Genomic DNA, 19,190 nt, shown 5'->3' with positions numbered 1-19,190 from the left:
AACACAGGTCAGAAGTCGCCAAGAAAACTCTTCTGTGTCCCCGTGTCCCCTAGCTCTCCTCAGGGGTCTGTGTGTTCTTTATACGTGGAACCCGCGCTGCCTTCGCCTCACCCTTTATTTCGTTACCCACAGGGGTCAGTCAGAGAGAAAGGGTAGCCGGCCAGTGTGAGCTCCCGTGACCAAAGCCAGCAGAGGCCCTGCTCTGCAGGTGTCCGAAGGACCTCCCATGTGGCCCGAGGGGCTGTGTGGCCAGCGGTTCATTCTCGCTCGTCCACAGCGAGAGCCCTGAGCTGGCCTGCTCAGTGTGGACCAGGGATCCGGGCAATTTCGCTGTGAGCAGGTGTCTCGGGTTGATATTTTCTTTCCTTTTTGGTTTTAATGTGTACGTAAGCATTACCACCTTGTTGGGAGCTAAACAGAGTGCTGTCAGCTCTTTTTTTTTTATTTCATATTTTCAGGCAGGAGTGGATAGGTTGGTTATAGAGTAAAAAGGGGGAAAAAAATTGAAAACCTCAATTGATTATCTGGATGTTTTCTCCTTAAATGCTCTCTAAGTCTTATCAAATCATTCCTGCCAGACTTGAAGAAAGAGCCTTTTTTATACCTCCTCCATCTGTTTTTGGAATTGTCGACCTGGACAGATGTCAGGACTTCGAGGGGATATGCGTGGGCAGCGTTCACGGGACTCCCACCAACCCTCGGGCCCCAGGGAGCCTGGCACACCCCTTGTACGGCTTCCTGGACACCCCGTGCTGAGGTCCCAGTCGGTTGTGTTGGTCTGCTGTGATCCCCGACGGCTCTGGGTCAGAGGAGACATCTTAGCTCACCCAGACCAGCCTGGAGCCCCCCGGGCCCATTGTGGGGTTCAGGCCTGTGGACATGGGGTCTCCCCTGGATTGGGGCCTCTTGCCCAGCCTGGTGGCCGTGATACCTTTGCTCCGTGAGTGAGCTACACGAGTGTTTTGCATGATTGCCTGGAGCCTGGTTGCTCACCTATTCTGATCGTTCTTTCTGCCCCACTGTTACCTCCTCGTGATGTGAGGTTTATCAGTCTGTGTTATGCATGCCTGAGACCGTGCATGTAGACTTACTTTGTTTCAGTGTGTTTTGGGGGGCTGGGAGAATGGTGAGTGTGCAAGGCTTTGACTACGAGTGGTTTTTCTTCCTCTGGAATTAGAACTGTCTCCCCCATCCTTTCCGGTCCTTCCGCTACCCTGTTACTCTACCTTTAAGACACACGTTTTGAATGTCTGCAATGTTGTCCAGGTGCACTGGTGCCGACATAAGCACAGCCTGAGGAAACAGGTCCTGTCCAGCTTTGTCACTTTCAGATGTTCCCACAAACCACAGCCTCATGCACACGTCAGCCAAAGGGATGACATCAGCAAAATGTACCGTGTCTGTAAGTCTGTCATCGCCAGGTGTGGTCAGATGGTGCACCTTAGTGGGGTACCTGTCCCCACGGGTACACCGTGGTTGCGTGCAGTGACATAGTCCTGATCACTGGACGTGGAACTGCTGCCCACGCCGGGCGTTCTGCTGTGGCCCGTGGCTTCCTGGATCTAGGCCCTGAAAGTAAAGACATGTGTCATCCGTGTGCTGTGTGCTCTTTAAAAGGAAAGCTGTATCAGCGAGACTTCCATGTAACGAGATGATTGCACCTACCTGTCATTGCAGTTAAAACACTTATGAGATCATCGGGCACCTTTGCCAGCACCCCTCAACGTGCTGCTTATGGGATGGTATTCGATCCGTCCCAGTCCTGCAAATAGTTACCTTAGCAAAGGGTGATGAAGTGTGCTGGCACCTTAAGCCAAGTGTCAATTACCAGGTAAGTTTGGGGGGAACCCTGGGCCACTGTCCATAGTACAGCGGTGACTAGTCAGAGGCTGTGCACATCAGTTACTCTTCCCAGAAGCCAGGTGCTGAAGGAAGTCAGCCGTGGTGGGCCTGGTGGTTTTGTCAAGGGGTTTCCAACAGTCTCCCCATATGTGACAGATAAGCCCCAGAAGAGCAAAAGGGCTGCATTGTCCATCAGAAATCAGCAGCCAGAAAGCTTTGCATGTGGCGAATATATTGAATTACATAAAATTAATCCACGTAAGCAAGGAAGGTGGCCGTATGTCTAAGAGAAGGACGCAGATGTCTCTGCTGAAGTAATGGACTGAGGCCGCACGGTTTGGAGAGTTCCAGGCTGCCCCAGTCATCACATGCTGACGCCTTTCCTTGTCATGATGAGCTGACATTAACCAGCTGGGCCACCTTGTCCATGTGTCCTGAGCTTTTGAGCACTGTGACTTCCTCTGTACGAAGGGGAGCCTTTTTAGGAAGTGGCTGTCCCTCTGGTCAGATGTCCATGTTGCTTTTGATATCAGGTGGCAGCAGTGCCAGCACTGGTCACAATATCAACCAGCACAGTGTATTAGGGTTTGGGGTTTGCGCTGAACCCCAACCAGGACAGACAGGTCCCCGGCGTCATCCTGCATTCTTCTGGTGCCTCATGATGGCAGACGTGGAGTCCAAGTGGCAGGATCTTAGAAAAGAGACCATTTGTAAGGGCGAGGGGCCAAGGACTGGGAGCCTTCCGCGTGGAGTTTCAGCCCCAGAATGAATTCTGTGAGCAGTTCAGTTACAAGATTCTCCTCTAAATGGGCAGAAAGCTTTGGCGATCACTTTCATATCCGCATCATAGCTGTATTGGTCAGACTTTTTACTTGATTAAAAACAATACACTCTGGCTCTGACTCCTTTAAGCTGAATAAAAAAAATTGTTAAAAGATCTGGGGTTAAAAAAAATACACGGTTCACTGAGAAGCTCCCAGAATGCCTGGAGGGTCTGACAGCCTGTGTCCGCAGCACCCAGTGGCACCAGGAGGCCCACTCACAGGAAACACCCCTGCCTCTGCTGGTGGCCGCCAGGACACAGGGGACCTGATGCCAGCCACTCGGCCCGTTTGCCCCTAAAGAACCACGTGCCTCGTGCCTGCGGCTGCCAAAAGATCAAGTCCTCGGAATTCAAATTCACGTGTTCTCTTCCTTGTCCAAGTCCTGTGAAGCTCCGTCATGTTGGCAGAACCCGTTTTATCCGCCTGCCCCTGGTTGCAGGGAGCCTGGGCTCGCTAGCGTGGGTGTCTGGCCTTGGGGAGGTGGGACTCCAGGTGTAGGAAATTGTCAAAATTGTAATGTCGCAAAGACACTAGGCTGCCATGAAACTGAGGGTATGGGATTCTCAGTTTGGGGCAACTGCAGAGAGCTGTGATGCCCAAGACCAGATGGGGCTGAGGCTGTGTGATGGGCCCCCCCGGTACGGCTCAGTGTTCCCAGGAAGGCCTCACCGCCCAGGTCCCCACTTGCCGTCCTCCGGGGGGACATGTCTAACTGAGCAGTTCTCTCCTGGGACTTTCTCAGCTGCCATGGGGGCAGCTCAGCGTTTTCTCCCAACGGCTCCTAAGGCTGGAAGGAGAGAACGGAGGCTGTGTTCGTGTCTGCCTTTCGTGGACACATTAGGAATGCTAAAATCAGGCTCGCGTCCATTATTATCATTATTCTATTTGCTGCTTTTGTATAGAAACATGCCTAAGGTTTCAAAGATGTTGTTATAATGTTCTCGTGTGTTCATTTCTCAGATTGGTCTGAGAAAAATGAAATAATGATAGCTGCTCTGAGAAGCCTGATAACAGATTCTGGCTGATGGAGCAGATATTCCGGGGCCTGATAAGCCCCGTGGAACTGTGGGGCTTGTGGATTGCTATTCTAGTGATGGAAGTGTCCCTGGACTAGTTTCAGAGAATTATCAGCGCACGATGCCTGAAATACATGGAGGCAGAGGGACGGGAACGAGGAGATTCCTGACCGTCACTGATGTTAAAACGGGGAGGGTTTTCAGAAACTAACGTCCTGACATTTGCCCCCGCTCCCAAAAGTAACAATTTAATAATTATTATGTTTTATTGAGTCCTGATTAAGTGCTGAGGTCTTTGTTAGCTTGTGTCATTTCCTCTTCACGGAACCCTTTAAAGGTAGCGCTGGTTCTCCATTTCTCAGAACAAACTGAGATTTAGAGATTTTATGCAACGGCCTTTGTCACAGTTTGTTGTGGATAAAGCTGACCCTTGAACCTGGACTTGCTTTGAAGCATTAAGCTACCCCCTTTCGTAGGATCTGAGACCATGTCTGGCTTGGCATGGCTCTGCCCACTGAAACTCATCTTCTGGAAACTTCCTTGCCCTCCCTGCCCAGACGGGCGCTGCTTCTGAAGGCCATTCTGGCCAGTGCCCCATCTTCCTTGCGACCTCCTTTTTTCTTACTGACCTCATTTTGGTCACCCCATGTCTGTATTTAGTTCCTGTCTTTACATGGCAATGAGCTACGTAAGAAACAATGCAAGCGCTTTTAGTGAAGGCACTTGCCTTGTAGAAGCTTACAATCTGACAAAATAAATATTGGCAGAGCGATAACTCCTGTTCTGGTGGCACAGCAGCGGACTGAGAAGCAGGACCTTGGAGCTAAGATGGGAGGGAACCTGGGGCCACGGCCATGAGCTGTCTCGGTGCCTTTGGCAGCTGCCTCAGCCGGAAGACATCTCCTGGACCAGACCTCTGCCATACTTTGATAAGCAGTTTCTCAGTTAAGCATGGTAGAACCTTGGCATTCAAGGATTTCATATTCTTGGCTTACCTATTAAAAAAGTGACCACAGATATCTACAGGAAATAATTGTGCCGAGGCACCCATGTGAATGACTGGTGAGAACCCAGTCAGCTGCCAGCAGCCGTATCTCCACGAGTGGCAGTCTCTGATAGTGGGGTTCCCAGAGGTCTCAGGACAACAGGCTAACGATAAATGCTGTTTATGCTTTCCGCGTTTTGTCTCCTGGCCTGCCCTAGGCTCGGGTGGTCCACAGCGTGAGGCACATGTGGCCAGCGGCTGTCCTTGTGGCCACACACAAAGCGGGGTGCTGTTTGCAGGGCTCCCCTGATTGATAGGGCTTGTCTGTGGAAATGGTGATTGATGTCCGTTTCCACGTGTTTCTCCGAGATGAGCACCTCCTCATCCTCCATGTGTCTGTCAGGAACTGTGACATCATCACCATCTCCCCGTCATCTGTCCCCAACCGTCAGCCCTTTGCTCCATGGCCCTGAGCTTGTCTTTCAGGACTCTGAGGAATTGATCACAGAGTTCCCCCCCACCACCACCACCAAGAGACTCGTTTTTCCTCGGACGTCCTTTGTTGTCACCCTAAGCCCTTGGCGAGGGGTTGGTGTGCCGTGTCCCTTTTCACCCTCCCCACCAAACCCGATTGTTTCCGGATCTGAGGCTCAGGAAAACCTCTCACTTCTGTGGCGGAACTGGACAAGTGTGTGCAAATGCGCTCTCTCCCCTCCCACGCCAGCACCTGCCCCACGCAGCCCGCTCCACCAGGACTCAGGGTTGCCGGAGTGAGACGCTCAGGGCCTCTGGGCCAAGGCAGGCTAGGCAGGGCCCGAGGCGACCTTTCGGTGGGTGGAGCTCACAGGAGCCCCACAGCCCTGCCAGCGTCAGTGGGCCGCAGCCCGAGATAGTACTAGAAGCCCTTGTGCTGGGGAGTGTCAGGGTGTGACGGGCTCCCCCAGCTCCTTACCTTCCCCAGGCGCGGCCAGCACTTGACGTCTTTTTATCAGCTGAGTGTGGCACTGCCAGGCCGGGCTCCCAGCTCCAATGTGGCAGCGGCCACAGCCCCTCAGCTTGTTAGACTGAAAGAATGTGCCGTTTTAATTAATGATATGTAAATATCCTTGAATGGGCCGCATTTGCATATTAAGAGAGATTTGCGGAATCTGCGGAGTAATATATTTTAATTAAGGATTAATTAAAAATAATGGGAATTTCATTTCGCCTGGCAGAATCCGTTTAGATTTTAGCACACGTCTGCTTGGGAGTCTGCTAGGAAGGCTGTGTGTTATGATTCCCGCGGATGAGAGGGGCACTCCTGTGTTTATCGTCCTGGAACCCCGTTCCGGGAGCTGGGGAGCAGGAAAGGGGGGGACGTTCCTCTTGCCTTTCCCGTCACCCACCCCTCGCCTTCCCTCCTCTTTGTGATTTTAGGGCTGTTTTGGTATTCTTTATGGTGAAGTAAGTAAATGGCTCTGAGACACGGAACACTAGTTGTGTTGGCAATTATGTTAATGGGATGCTATTAGGCTATGATTCTATATGAGCAATTGGGGAGAAGAAGAGCCTTACTGAGAGAGAATGATACAACAGGCGTCTGTCTTATTGATACAGCTCCAGTGGTGCGTAATTACACTCGGCCACTTTCGTGGGGTGGGGGCGGGGCCGCCGTCTCGCGACGTCGGGAGCCAGGGATTGGGGTAACGGGGCGCCCCTAACTCGTGTGCACGGGACACGGGGTGGCAGGCGCTGCTCGGGGCGCGGTGACTGCAGGTGAGCAAGCCCGTTTCACAGACGCCCTCCCGCCCTCTTCTCCTTCTGCAGCCTGGAAGTGTCTCAGGGACCGAGGGAGCCCCGGCTCCAGTCGTCCGTTCCCGAAGTTGAATTCTCTGGGACCACACGCGGCCCCTCTGACTGACTGGCTGCCCGCTCACATGTCTGCTCTGTCCTGAGTCCACACAGCAGACCCCGCCCGCCTAGGGAAGCCAGCCAGGGTGTCCCCTCGGCCCAAACACCTGCTCGCGGCGTCCCACCCTTCTTGCCACGCAGCTGGCTTTTGCTGTGGATACGCCCGGTTGGGGGCTGTCGTGGACCCTCTGGACGCCTGCGAGCCCTTCCCCCCTCTCCCAACTCCCACTTGTCCTTTCCCGGGACTGGAGATGTTTCCTCCTGCTTGTCTGGCAGCTTCAGGACCGTGAGGGCTCTGGAGGGCAGGCACTCAGCGAGGAAGCCAGGCTCTGCCCTCAGGGACCGAGGACCCCCTTAGCTGTCACCAGGGAAAAGGCTGATTGGGTTCTCTTTCCTTCCTGTAATGCACCCTCAGGGAGATGGCGGAAATAGCCTAGGACCTCTTTTAGAGCTGATGGCCTGAGGCCTGCATCTTGACAGCAAATTTCCGGATTGTTTTGATGACTGCCAGGCCACAAAAGTGCTGGGGAGGAACCTGGGGGCCAGGGATCCGGCCATCACGCCTCCACACACCGCCCCTTTCCAGGAGAAGCCTCTGGGGGGGAATTTCAGCAAGCCCCCCAGAAGCCTGAACTCATGTTCCCCTCACTCTCATTAAAAATAAGCATGTCGGCTCCCCTACTGCGCCCCCCCCCAGTGTGACTGCTGCCATTCATGAATTTAGGGGAACCCCCCCGTCAGCTGTGCTGTGATGGCCTTCCCCTCTCGCCATCCTGACACCTCAATAGCCGGCTGACTGAAGGCCTGAAAGGGAGAGGGGCTGAAGCAGAGGACGGCGACACTCCCAGAGCACGGGGACCGAGGGTTTGCAGAGCCCCCAAGCCAGACCGGGGCAGACAGGAGTGCAGAGCCCAGCAGCGAGAGGGACCTGAGCGGGACAGCCCTGCGAGCCCGTGCGGACGGAGGGGACAGTGAGCACAGCGTGGGGTCCCTTTCTGCCCGTGTCCGCGCGCTCACTTGCCCCTTGCCACGGCGGCAGGGCCATGTCTCGCGCAGATGGAGACAATGCAGTTTCTGGTAAGTGTCCCCTAATAAATAACATCAAGCCTTCTTCCCTATCAGCCTGTGACATCCCACGTTTCTCTTCCCTCTGTGCCAGCCCCAGACGGTTAATGATGTGCTGCTCCCTACGGATGTGAGGGCCCTGCTAATGTGCACGCGCAAAATGGTGGGGCACCCAGGCGGGGTCCCCCGCGAAAACCCAGGCAACTCCACCCCACAGGGCCCTCTTTTGTCTTAAAGTCAGTGAAGGCACTGTTGTTTTCTCTTTCCTTTTCATTATGTAGAAATCCGTCCAGGGCTGGAGGATGTCATTAACAGAATGAAGTAAAAATAATCAATTTCAGATGCTCCCCGCGAGTGTGGTAATGGCCTCTCTAACAATTCTGATTAGCCAGGCGCGATGGAATTTTTCTTTTAAATGACTGCACGTTGACATTGAACATGGGCAAACTTCGGGTGTGCGTGTGCGTGTGTGCATATGCGCGTGCGTGTGTGAGCGTGTGCACGCGCCCTGCCCCACCGTGGTGCCCGGATGGAGCCGGGAGCCGTGGTGCCACCTTCCTCCTGCCCTGCCCTCCCTGTCCCTCTGCTGTCATGTCCAGTCTCCCTGGCGCGTAGCCCTTGTCCCTTCGCTTTCTGAAAGGCGGCTCTCTGTCCTTTGCTCTCTCCTCCGAAGTCTGGGCCATTTCTGGGAAACATGTGAAAGGCTGATTTTTTTTTCTTCCTTTTTTTTGTACGTGGTGGGGGAGGGTAGGAGGCGCTGGTTCAATCTGCATTCAAATCAATAGAAAGCTGCTGGGCCGGGAGTGGAGGTTTTCCGTGAGTGAGTGGGTGTCTGAGCCGCCGTGGGTGTTATGCTGGAACCTGGCAGCCCTGGGGAGCTCATCAGAAGGACCCTCACCTTCCCCTCGCCCCCAGACCCCCTTGTACTTCCAAAGAAGGAATACATTACATGGAAGCGAGTCCACAGTGGATTTTCCATTATTAATGTTTCTTTTTATTTATTTTTCATGTATTTCTTTCCTTTTTTATCCTCTCTGATTACCCTGTTGACGCGCCAGGTATCCATCCCCCCTACCCCCACGGACGTGGATAGGATTTCTCAGCAGCCTGCGTGTGGCTGTCCACCGACACGCACAGGTGTAAACGCAGCGCCAGGCCACCGTGGGTGTGGTTGTTTGTGCTTTCCCCTCTGATAAGCCGTCGCCTGTGGCCACTGCTGGGGGCTTGATCCCGGGGACCCCTCCACCCCAGACCCCGGGCTCCGCCTCTGTCTGTGGACCTTTCACTCTCCTTTAATGAGAATTTCTCCTAATTATTTCAGTGGCTGCAGCAGGGAGCACGGTGTACTTAGATCTGGATACTGGGACGTGACTGTTATGCTGATAAAGGCAACAGATCAATAATTTAGGCCCCAGCTTTAATGGCGAAGCTGAGAGCTTAAGTGTCTGCGTTCAGGCTGAGCCTTAGAGGCTCCTGGAGCTTTAATGATTTCTGCTCCCCCTTCCTCTCAGGCTGCAGGTGATCAGCATTCGTATACCTGCTGAATTGTCTTCATAAGAAGATATCTGAACATAGGAGTGTGTCTGACAGGAGCGGGCAGCGCGTGTGCACGTCCGATTATTTGCAAATGTGCGTGCACACCGGCTTCTCTTTCCCTTACTCCAGGGAGAGTCCTCAGCCCTGTCGTCTCGGCTTTTGGGCTGCCCATCGCCAAATTCTTCCGGTAAATATGCAGGCACTTCAAAGGCAGGGGTACAGTGTCATCCTTTCCATTTCTCTCTTCTTTTCTTCTGCTCCCCCGCCACCCTTTTTTAAAGCTACGACTGTACTTGACGGATGGAGACAGCACCAAAGCCCTTCTCCGCTCCGATGGGGGCGTGCATGTGTCTGTAATAACGTTCCGAGTTATTACCCCGGGTCATTCTTTGAGGAATTCCAGCCAACCAATCTGAGCCCCAACAAATTCATACGATACATACATGCTTACAGGCCAGATAAATGCTGTGAAAATGATTGCAGTATGTGACATATTTTATGTTGAGGTTGAAAAGGGGGTGGGGGAGATAAAGCATAGCTCAGTTCAGGAAACTTCTGGAAGGTGAGTCACTGGATGGCCATCACCTACAGTAATGTAAGGCTGCAAATACGTCATCAGTGCTGTTCTCAAAGGGTCAGGGTGGGGTGGGGAGCACCCGAAAAGCGGGGGACAGCTGGTCGTCCACTGAGCCTGAGCTCTAGGGCCACCGCTGTCGACACTTTTGTCAGCCCAGCCCCGGTGGCATTTTTTCTTACTGAAAACATCTTGACATTTTTAAGTTGCCTCAGGACACTACGATCGTTTGAGTTTGCTTATGTCTTGGCATTGTCAATTCAGTAGAGAAGGCGTTTCTTTCAAGCCTGACTGTGCCAACTGGGTGGCCCTTTGGAGGGCCTGTGGGGACGGATTCGCACCAGCCACGAGGGGGCAGAGTGACCGATGTGGTCTGGGAGATTGCGGGGGAAGTCTCCATCTCCATGTCCACAGGCAAAGCGTAGCTGGAAGGGGCTCCCAGGGAAGTCCCGAGGGCTTCAGTAACTGTCGTGTCTGTATACTGGGAACCTGGGGCCCAGGGACGAAGTGACTCTGGGCTGAGAGCACGGGGGTACATGGCGCCTCCGACAGCGGGAGTATGAGACTGGGTTCCCATCCAGTTGACTGCTGTCACGTGGCAGGTTTTGTTCACTCTTAAGCCACCAGTCACTGGTCAGCCTCCGTTCTCCGCTTCTTCAGTTCATTAAGGTTGGGGCTTCCTCCCTCATGTCACATGAGATGGCATTATTTTTGTGTCCCGAAAATGCTAATCTCTAGAAGCAGAGTCCCTTCCGTGGCATCAGCTGTGGTTGTCTTGGGGTTCGGACTTCCGTGGGAGCAAGGAGAAGTTGAACTCTAGACCAAAGAGCCCTCGCATCCTTGTGTTTGGAGCTGAAGTATACAAACCGTTCATTTTCTTCCCGTGTCCTTGACCTTGCTCTGCTCTGCCAAGGTCATTACTGCTTTGCTAAGTGGGGATGCTAGGCCTGCTTCTTGGTAATGGTCACCAAAACCTTTTCCCAGTTGGGAGAGGTGGCCTAGGGTCTTGGAGTAGAAGCCAGGGATGGGCCATCCTGAGAAGACTGTTAGTAGGCATGGAATGTTCTGGGCAATTCTGTGGTGGGGAGTTAATTCCGAGCCACCAGGTACCATTAAGAACCTGACCCCAACTAAAAGGCAGACATTTTTACAGGTACTGCCAGAATTCGGAAGCCACCCCGTGTGCCATAGCGTTAGGGGAGCAAAACTAAACAAACTGGGGAACAAGAAGAAACTCCTAAAAGGCTGAGTCCAGGCCATCCCCACGGCCACTGGCCGTGGACCAACAGAGACCAAAGGTGACAGTGGGTGTTTGGTCAGAGAAAGAAGTCCTAGGTTCACCCTCCTGAGAGGGCCTTAAACTTGGTGGAATGATGTTAGGGTTTCATGGTGCTGGTGAACTGAACCCCTTTTCTTTGACGTGGTGACTTATAGTTGGCTCAATGCATTCACATCTGTATTTCTAATCCATCCTCAAAACAGCCCTGGGAGATAGGCAAGGGAAACCCAGTGACCTCTCTTTTCAGATGAGGAAACTGAGCTTGAGAGGTCTAGAATGGCTTGTTCAGTGTCACACAGCCAATAGGTGGCAGAGCCAGGACGGCTGTCCAACTTAATTCCTGGTCCTGGGCGGATAGGTGATGTCAGCCCATCTGTCCCCTGGGAGTTTTGGTGCATAACCTCCAGAACCGTTTCACCCATGGAAATGGGGTACAGACCAAGCTTTCCTGCTGGGTCTTTTTTCTGCTTTGGCAGCCAAGCCCTGGCAACGAGGAGAGGAGGACGTCTCGTCCCTTGAGCATTCACGTAAGGATTAATAACAATCGTCCCCATCTCCTGCCCAGGTCCTCCCTGGTGGGGACAGCCGTCTCGCCTGACCCAGCCACCACCCCATGCCCAGCACTGCTCACATGGAGCCGGCCAGAACTGGACCTGGTGAGTGGGCAGGGGCTTTGCTGGCCTGCAGGGGTCAGGAGCTGGTCTGACGGATGCCCCACGTCAGGCTGCCCGCAGTGAGCAGAGCCCGCTCACTGTACCGGCCCCTCCTGTCATGCTCTACTCTGGTAGCTGCAAGATCCTTTTATTGGCATCACTCACATCATCACAGTGGACTCCAGGACCCCGTCTGACCCGAGGACGAATGCGGCCTCCTATGCTCGGTCCCCCTGGACCAGCTTGGAGGAAAACTCTTAAGCACATCCCGGTGGGGACTGGGCTTGAAATGTCAGTATTTCGCCGGACTAGGTAAATTAGCTCAGGCCGCCGTAACACACAGCAGACGTTTACTTCTCACGGTTCTGGAGGCTGGGAAGGCTGAGGTCGGGGGCCTGCAACTGAGTCCCTGGGGAGAGCCCTCCGCCTGGCCTGCACATGGTCACCTTATTTGCTTGTCCCCACATGATGGAGACAGGAAGCTCAGGTGTGTCTTCTTCTTGTTAAAAGGGCCCTGATCCCAACATGGGGTCATCTAAACCTCATCTCCCCAAAGGCCCCCCCTCCTTAGACCATCACATTGGGGGTCAGGGCTTCAATGTGTGCATTTGGGGGGACACACACATTCAGTCCACAGGTTTTGGGCTTTCCACGTGAGCTGCGTTTGGTGTGGCCTGTGCGCCACGTCTCCTCCTATTTCTACAGTTGGAGTCTGGTCACCTCTCACCCACTTTCCTTCAACAGGATCTCTCCCATCATGCCTTGCTTTTCCGCTTTGCATAAGCTTGTGCAGGTCGCAGGCTCAGGCCCCTGCCTGGGTCTTGAGCCCACGTGATAGAGCAGGGCTGGGTCCACGTGGCTGGCTGCGCGGAGGGGAGCAGAGGACATGGAGGGCTTTTGCACTCTGTGCGGCCACACGTCAGTCTCGGAGTTGCCCAGGGTACACCAGGAGGCCCCCACGGACCGGCCCTGGACTTTATTTCTGACCATTCCCTGGGCTTCCACTTCCAGTTCCAACTGTTTTTTTTTTGTCCCCTTCTGAACAAGCCAGCCTTGGGTGTGGGGTTTGTGCCGTAGAAGTATTGGAGGGCCAAGTGACTAGGCCCTAGCCCCAAAGGGAATGGAACGCAGAGGGAGCCGTGATGTGACATTAAAATCAAACCCATGAACACCGGAGTGTCACACCAGGACGGAAGGTGAACAGGCAGGACTGGGTAGGAAGGTGGGTGATAGAGCGCCTCGCTGAAGCAAGGTCGTCCCTAGGGAGCAGAGGACACAAGACGCCAAGCCCCAGGGTGGCGCTGCCAGGGGCGCCCACTTTGTGATCAAGGACATTTGGGGCTCAGACACCACGTCTTGAGATGCGTGATAGTGACGTGTGTAGGGCACAGCCTCTGCAGTGGGACTGCCTGGGTTCAAAGCCGGCTCCTCTAAGCGAGGGGCTGAGGTCTGCCATTAAAGGGATGTGCTGCCCGCAGGTCCCCCTCTGCCCCTGGCAGTGACGGTCTGGGTGCTTTTATTTTTGCCTAAGGTGACATGTCACTGTCCTCTGATCACCATCACGTGGATTTGGACACTCAGGGTTCTTGTCCTGGTTTTTACCTGTTGCCCAGCCTGCAGGTCCTGCTAAGGTCTCAGCGTGACTCATGGCTTGGCCCCACGGTTTACAGGAAAGAACTCCGTCCCTGCACACACTGCCTTACACTTTACAAACTGCATTGATTTGCACCGTTTTCTCACAATGTTTAAGGTGCTATGGGGCCCACAAGCACAGTGTATGGACTGAACTCTGCCTTAGAGGAGCCTCCAGTGTTTGGGAGAATAGATGGAAACATGCAAACTGCAGGAGATAATGTTCAACAAAGTTGTTAATTAGGTGTCGTGGATTAAAAGTACAGTGACATTTCAGAGACAAGCAGTGGCTTGGGGGTCGTGGTCGTAGGCGGGCTTTATGGAGAAGAGGTGGGTGGGTGAAGGAGGGGAGGGCGGCAGGTGGGCGGTAAGGGGAGATGGTGGCCAGCGCTCGGTGCGGGTTCGGCGTGGGAGGGGTGACAGTGAGGGACCTGGCCTGGCTGTGGTGAGGGATTGGGTTAGAGAGATGGTGGCGTAACAGAGTGGGCTCCACTAGACGTCTTTGCCCCCCAAGTTCATATGTTGAAACCCAATCCCTGATGTGATGGTGTCAGGAGGCGGGGCCTGTGGGAGGTGGTGAGGTCCTGAGGGCGGAGCCTCATGAATGGGATCCCTGTCCTTATAAATGGACCCCAGGGAGCTCCCACACCCCTTCCACCACGTGAGGACAAGGCAACCTTATGTGAATGAGGAATTGGGGTCTCACCAGACACCAGATCTGCCAGCACCGTGACCAGGTTGGGAACGGGAGCTGGTGGCCGGGGCCCTGAGTGAGAGCTCAGGAACCAGGCGCTCCGCTGCTTGAGCCCATGGAGGGGGGAGCAGGTCCATCCGGTGAGGATCCGCAGTGTCCTGCAGCCTATTGGTGTCCCTCGGCCAATGTGCACGCTAATCATCATCCCAGGAAGACACCTCTGTTTTAAAGCAGGTGCACGCCTGTGATTGTTCTGGTATCAGAAAGCGGTTACCAAAGATGAAAATAACAGGAGGCTTAGGGGATGTGTCCCAGGCTGCCGTACAGCATGTGTGTGTGCATATACGGGTGGGGCGGGTGTTGAAGGTGTGATGCTTCTCAAGGCTCGTGGTTTGTCGGCTGAAATTGGTGTTAAACAACCTGGTTTTCTGGCCCTTGTTGGCAGTGGGACAGAGGGACTCAGAGGAGAGACAGGTTTCTGGGTTTTCTCTGGGGTTCTTTCTTGTTCCAGTCCAACACGGTTGTCACCCCTGGTGATGTGGCTGGATGAACCCTGGAGGTGGACCTTGTCTCAGCAGCTCTAAGCTCACCAGGGGTGGACTTTCTCTGCTGGAGACCATTTCCTCTCCATCTGTCACCAGTTCAGTGACAAGGAGACCAAAGCTAAGGGACCATTTCCACCAGCCCCTCCTGTGCCCCCAGGCTGCAGGGAAGTTCTGGGGACAGCTAACTATGCTTGTCCCCTGAGATCATCTGTCAAACTCCAGGGGAGACCGGGGCTGTAGGTGGGAGAAGCCGTAAGGTCGTTTTAATTTAGATTTATCTGAGACGGCAGAGAAATGTAAACGGTGAGGAAGTGTCTTCACACAGCCTGGGGGAGGGGAAAAAAACACGAACTCAAATTCTACATGTATCTTCTTGTATGGAGACCAATGTTTTGAGAAACGGGCTTGTCAGTAAGTATAAAAACCGTTCATAGGTGTTTCCTCCCCAGGTGGGGAATGTGGCTTCCACACTCCTAAGTAACCACATCAAATGATGTGTTTCTGGGCTGGGCTGTTGGTTTGGCTCATTAGTGGTAACCAGGCCGGGGATGATGGTGGGGCGATGGAGGACTGGCAAACCCTCACCAGACTCTGCACTTCAAAAGGGCCGAAATGGTTCCGGAGACCCTGCTGTGGACACGCGCAGATGGCCCCGCAGGGCTCTCAGGATGGACGGAAGGACCTCGGTAGGGTACACGTGAAGTTAGGAGACAGTTGAAGGGACTTTGAAAGCATGTGATAGGATACCTGTGTGCAGGCAGACGGTCTCCTGTTGGCCTCATTTCTCATGTCACACTATGATGTCACCAGACCATCAGCCACAATGAAAACCCCAAAACCATTGGATCTGAGACCTCATGTGGCTTTTGAAGAAAAAGTCAAAACAGCTTGTATTCACTTAATTATTGTCTAAGTAATTAGAAGACAAGATTTCCTACTACTTTTGCTGTGTGATTATTTTTAAAAATTTATCCAGAAAATAGTCACCCACCTGGAAAAAGGGTTCTAGGTCTCCATCAATGTCTATGTTCTCGTGTGATCTTTGTAACCAAGTGGGGAAACTCAGAGAAGGAAAGGGTTTCCTGGAATTCACACGTTTGTCTTCTGACTCCAGACTCTTGCTGCTGCTGTTTTTGTTTTGTTTTGTTTTCCCTTGGTAAACTCACTGAGCTGATTTTAGTTGGACAAAGGTAGTATCATCAGAAACGCCAGTGATCATGTGAAAGTAATGCGTGGTTTCTTCCTTCCTGGCGGGAAGGAGCCCTAAGGGTACAGCAGGGACCCGACCCCTGTGCTATTTTAGGGGGACCTGGATGGTTTACAGGCAGCAGAAGGAAAGCCCACTGTTAGGTCGATGGGTCCAATAGACATCCCATAAGGAACTAGAAATTAGTTGCTAAACAATTATATTCTAGAAGGTCATAAAGCAAACATCTACTATATTCATTTGCCTTTTTTTTGTTTGTTAAAAAAAGAAACACTTTAAGCTAGTTTTGGGGGTATCGGAAAGAGAGGACATTAGCAATTTTAGAATTACAGATTCAAAAGGGATATTGTGTTAAACTCCTACCCGGTGGACCTACCAAAACAGCAGCTGCTCCAGGGCTGGCGACTGTCATCTGGACATTGTCTAAATACTTTCAGAAATTGGTAGTAAGAGCACATTATTTTTCTACCTTACAGGAGCCTTTTAGATAATTATTTTTAATCGAAAAGCCATTAGGCTATTGTATACATCAAACAGGCTATTTTTTTTCTCTCTCTTGAACTGGATCTGCCTCTGCGCAACTTGCCCCATCTGTCTGAGCTCCCCCCTTGGACACGTGTAAACGGACCCATTGCTCTCTGCACAAAGGCCACGCAAATGTTTGCAGACCATTATTTTTTTCCCCTTCGTCATCTCTTCTCTAGGCTGAACACTCCCAGTTCCTTGAGTTTCTCTGTGTTATTTATACTTTCTTTATCCTTAATTTATAATTCTACAGACATTTATAGAGCACCTACTATGCGTGAGCCTGACATATAAAAAAAATGCAAACCTTTTCCTGGCAAAATGAATTACAGCCTGAGAACTGGAGAGGAAAACTGGTTGTATTTTTTTTTATTTGTGCTCAGGTAGTAGAAAATGAAGTGTGTGTATGTGTGGGCACACATTAACACTGGGAATAAAACTAGAAAGCAAATAAATGAAAAACAAGTTGAAAAGTTAATTAGGCATTTAAAATAAATCTTCGGACTTTTGATGGTTTAAAATATTAATTGTGGAGTTAATTAGAGCGGCCTCGTAAAGACAGCACAGTGCAAAGACACGTGGCTGTGGACTGTCAGCCTGGAAGCTGACCAGTGAGGAGACAAGCTTGGCCTCACCAGCCTGTTCTCTCCGTTCCAGACCGGGGCACAGACAGCAAATGAAACAGAATTGCAAAAAGACACATTAACTTAAAGTCTGCTCTTCTCAAAGTTTTGATCTTTTGTCCCGGGGAACCCAGATTCACCTGTGTCTCTAGGCTGGTAAGAATATTTACTCAGTAATAAAGAAACATCTTAAATACATGCATGGCATAAAGGAAGACCTCAGGGGGAATGGTACTCAAGCAAATAAAATTGCCCCGTCAGTGTTTATGTGGTGCATAACGTAAGCAATCCATAAATATGTATCAGTATGTCACTTACATGCAGTGGTAATACAATTATAACACAAATCTTTGTTATAGACTTACTAAAACAGGTGTGATGTACCAAGGACGTTGTCGGCCTGGTGGAAAGAGGTGGAAGGATATTGTTCCTCTTTCCTTTAACATACTCTTTGAGCCAGCCAGCCCCAGTTCAGAGAGGTTCTTGGCTTATTCTCAATCAGTGAGAAAATGGCACATAAACAGCGTTTTGGAATCACTCATTTTCTTTGCAGGTGTTGAGAAATAAGTGATTTTGGTACAGCTCTTCCTGAACCCATAGGAAGCACCAATTCATCCATCCATCCTCCCATCTGTCTGTCCACCTGTCTGTTCATCCTGCCATCCTCCCACCTACCCGTCCATCCGTCCATCCGTTCGTCCGTCCTTCCGCCCGTGTCTGTCCACCTGCCTCCCACCCATCCGTTTGTCCATCCATCCATCGAATACATATTTATTGGTCATCTGTTAGCTGCTAGGCACTGTTCTCAGTGCTTGGAATACATTAGTAAACAAAATAGAAAAAAAAAATCCTGACCTCAAGGAACTTTTAATTTAAGAGTGATGACTTTTAGTCACTTAAAAGTTCCTGTTTTTGTCAACTTCAACTCTAACCATGAGCTGGATACATCCAAATTTAAAAACAAAACAGTAACCTTGTGCCCTCAGGATAAGTACGTGCCAGCACTACCCCCTAGGTTTCTCCTCCTATTAAATAGCCGCTCCCTCCATGGGCTGCTGATGGGCTGCTGATGGAATGGGTGGCTGAGTGACCGGCTATCTAACAGCTAGACTGACTTTAGGCCAGCCTGTGGAGATCCGTGTGACTTCCCCGAGCTCAGGTGTGCTGCTGGTGTTTTGTGGATGTTTCTGCACGCAGATCTTCCTAGCTCAGGCAGATAGCATCATCATGTTTCCTCTGTTGTAGATGTTTTGTGAAAGTTGCAGAAATGAAAGCACGGTCCTTATTCTTTGATCTCTTTTATGCTTTATCAACCCTGAAAAATTGAGGGCGAATAAAGGAAATCTATGCCTTCCTGCTCTCCCTAAGTTTTGAGAAGTGGGTTTAGAAAATGCTTTAAAATTTTTAGAAGCCAGAATGGACGGACACTGGCAAAGAAGGATCCCACGCGGTGAGGGCAGACAAAGAGTCTCCACTGACCCCCGCTGTTGGGTTGGGAAGATTCCTTCAAGCGTCCTGGGCTCACGGACGTGAGTCACCTCTCTGGGCACTGAGCTGTACGTAGGCGTTGGCTAAGGATTGATGTTACTTCCTAAATACGGACAGAAAGCCATCACCCCACACATCCAGAAATCGCTTCAAATGAGGGGGTGCTTTTCCTAAGCGCTTCCTGGGACAGGGTCCTTCATGTGCCACCTCTCGTTGGCAAGGAGACAATAGAGTCACCGGGCTTATAAGGCCACTTCTTTGTCCTTTACCTACAGAATCCATCCATCTTTTGCCTGCACTCGTATCTACAATCTAGAAAGTAAATAAGCCTGATACAGCCTTTCATGGTTAAGAACCACTTAGTCTTGCCTGTTGAACTTCAGTAAGAAGTAAAACTCACTTGTAGATTTATTAGCTCATTTAGTCACCACCACGACCCTAGGAATCAGACATAAATTACTAGCGCCCATTATGAATTGGGAAACTGAGTCTTCGAGGGGTTAAGTGCCTTCCTCGAGGACACAGGATGTTACGGTCAAGACTCAAGCCGAGGTTTCTGAATCCAGAGTCCCATCTCATCTCTGTCTCTTAAGAGATGTCAGATAACCCAAACGCACAAGCAGAATGCGTCGGTTCTGCTCTGACTTCCCTGCAAGCCCCTGTTTGAGGGCTTCCTGCTGTCATCGCTATTCCTGAGAGAGGGGGGTGGTGTCTCCTATATCTCTGTGCATTATTGTGTTGTTGTTATTTTTAGTCCTAGTTTCGTGAAAAATGTACTTTTAGTTCATAAAAATAGCATCGCAGCGGTTTAT

At 51.7% G+C, this 19,190-nt stretch overlaps 1 protein-coding gene across 3 annotated transcripts in view; it reads left to right on the top strand.

Annotated features, from left to right (window-relative positions):
• Positions 1-19,190, top strand: part of PBX1 (PBX homeobox 1) — a 253,995-nt gene that overhangs the window by 80,370 nt on the left and 154,435 nt on the right. The window contains exon 1 of one of the 3 annotated variants that reach the window (XM_019660680.1): positions 7,586-7,634. The exons of the other annotated variants lie outside the window; for them this stretch is intronic. Within the exon in view, the coding sequence (XP_019516225.1) occupies positions 7,601-7,634 (34 nt within the window). The 5' untranslated portion in view covers positions 7,586-7,600. Of the gene's footprint in view, positions 1-7,585; positions 7,635-19,190 lie in introns of those variants that run through there. 3 annotated transcript variants of the gene reach the window in all.

Source organism: Hipposideros armiger, unplaced genomic scaffold, assembly GCF_001890085.2.
Source record: "Hipposideros armiger isolate ML-2016 unplaced genomic scaffold, ASM189008v1 scaffold_324, whole genome shotgun sequence".
Lineage (NCBI taxonomy): Eukaryota > Metazoa > Chordata > Mammalia > Chiroptera > Hipposideridae > Hipposideros > Hipposideros armiger.
This window is presented reverse-complemented; position numbering and strand designations above follow the sequence as displayed.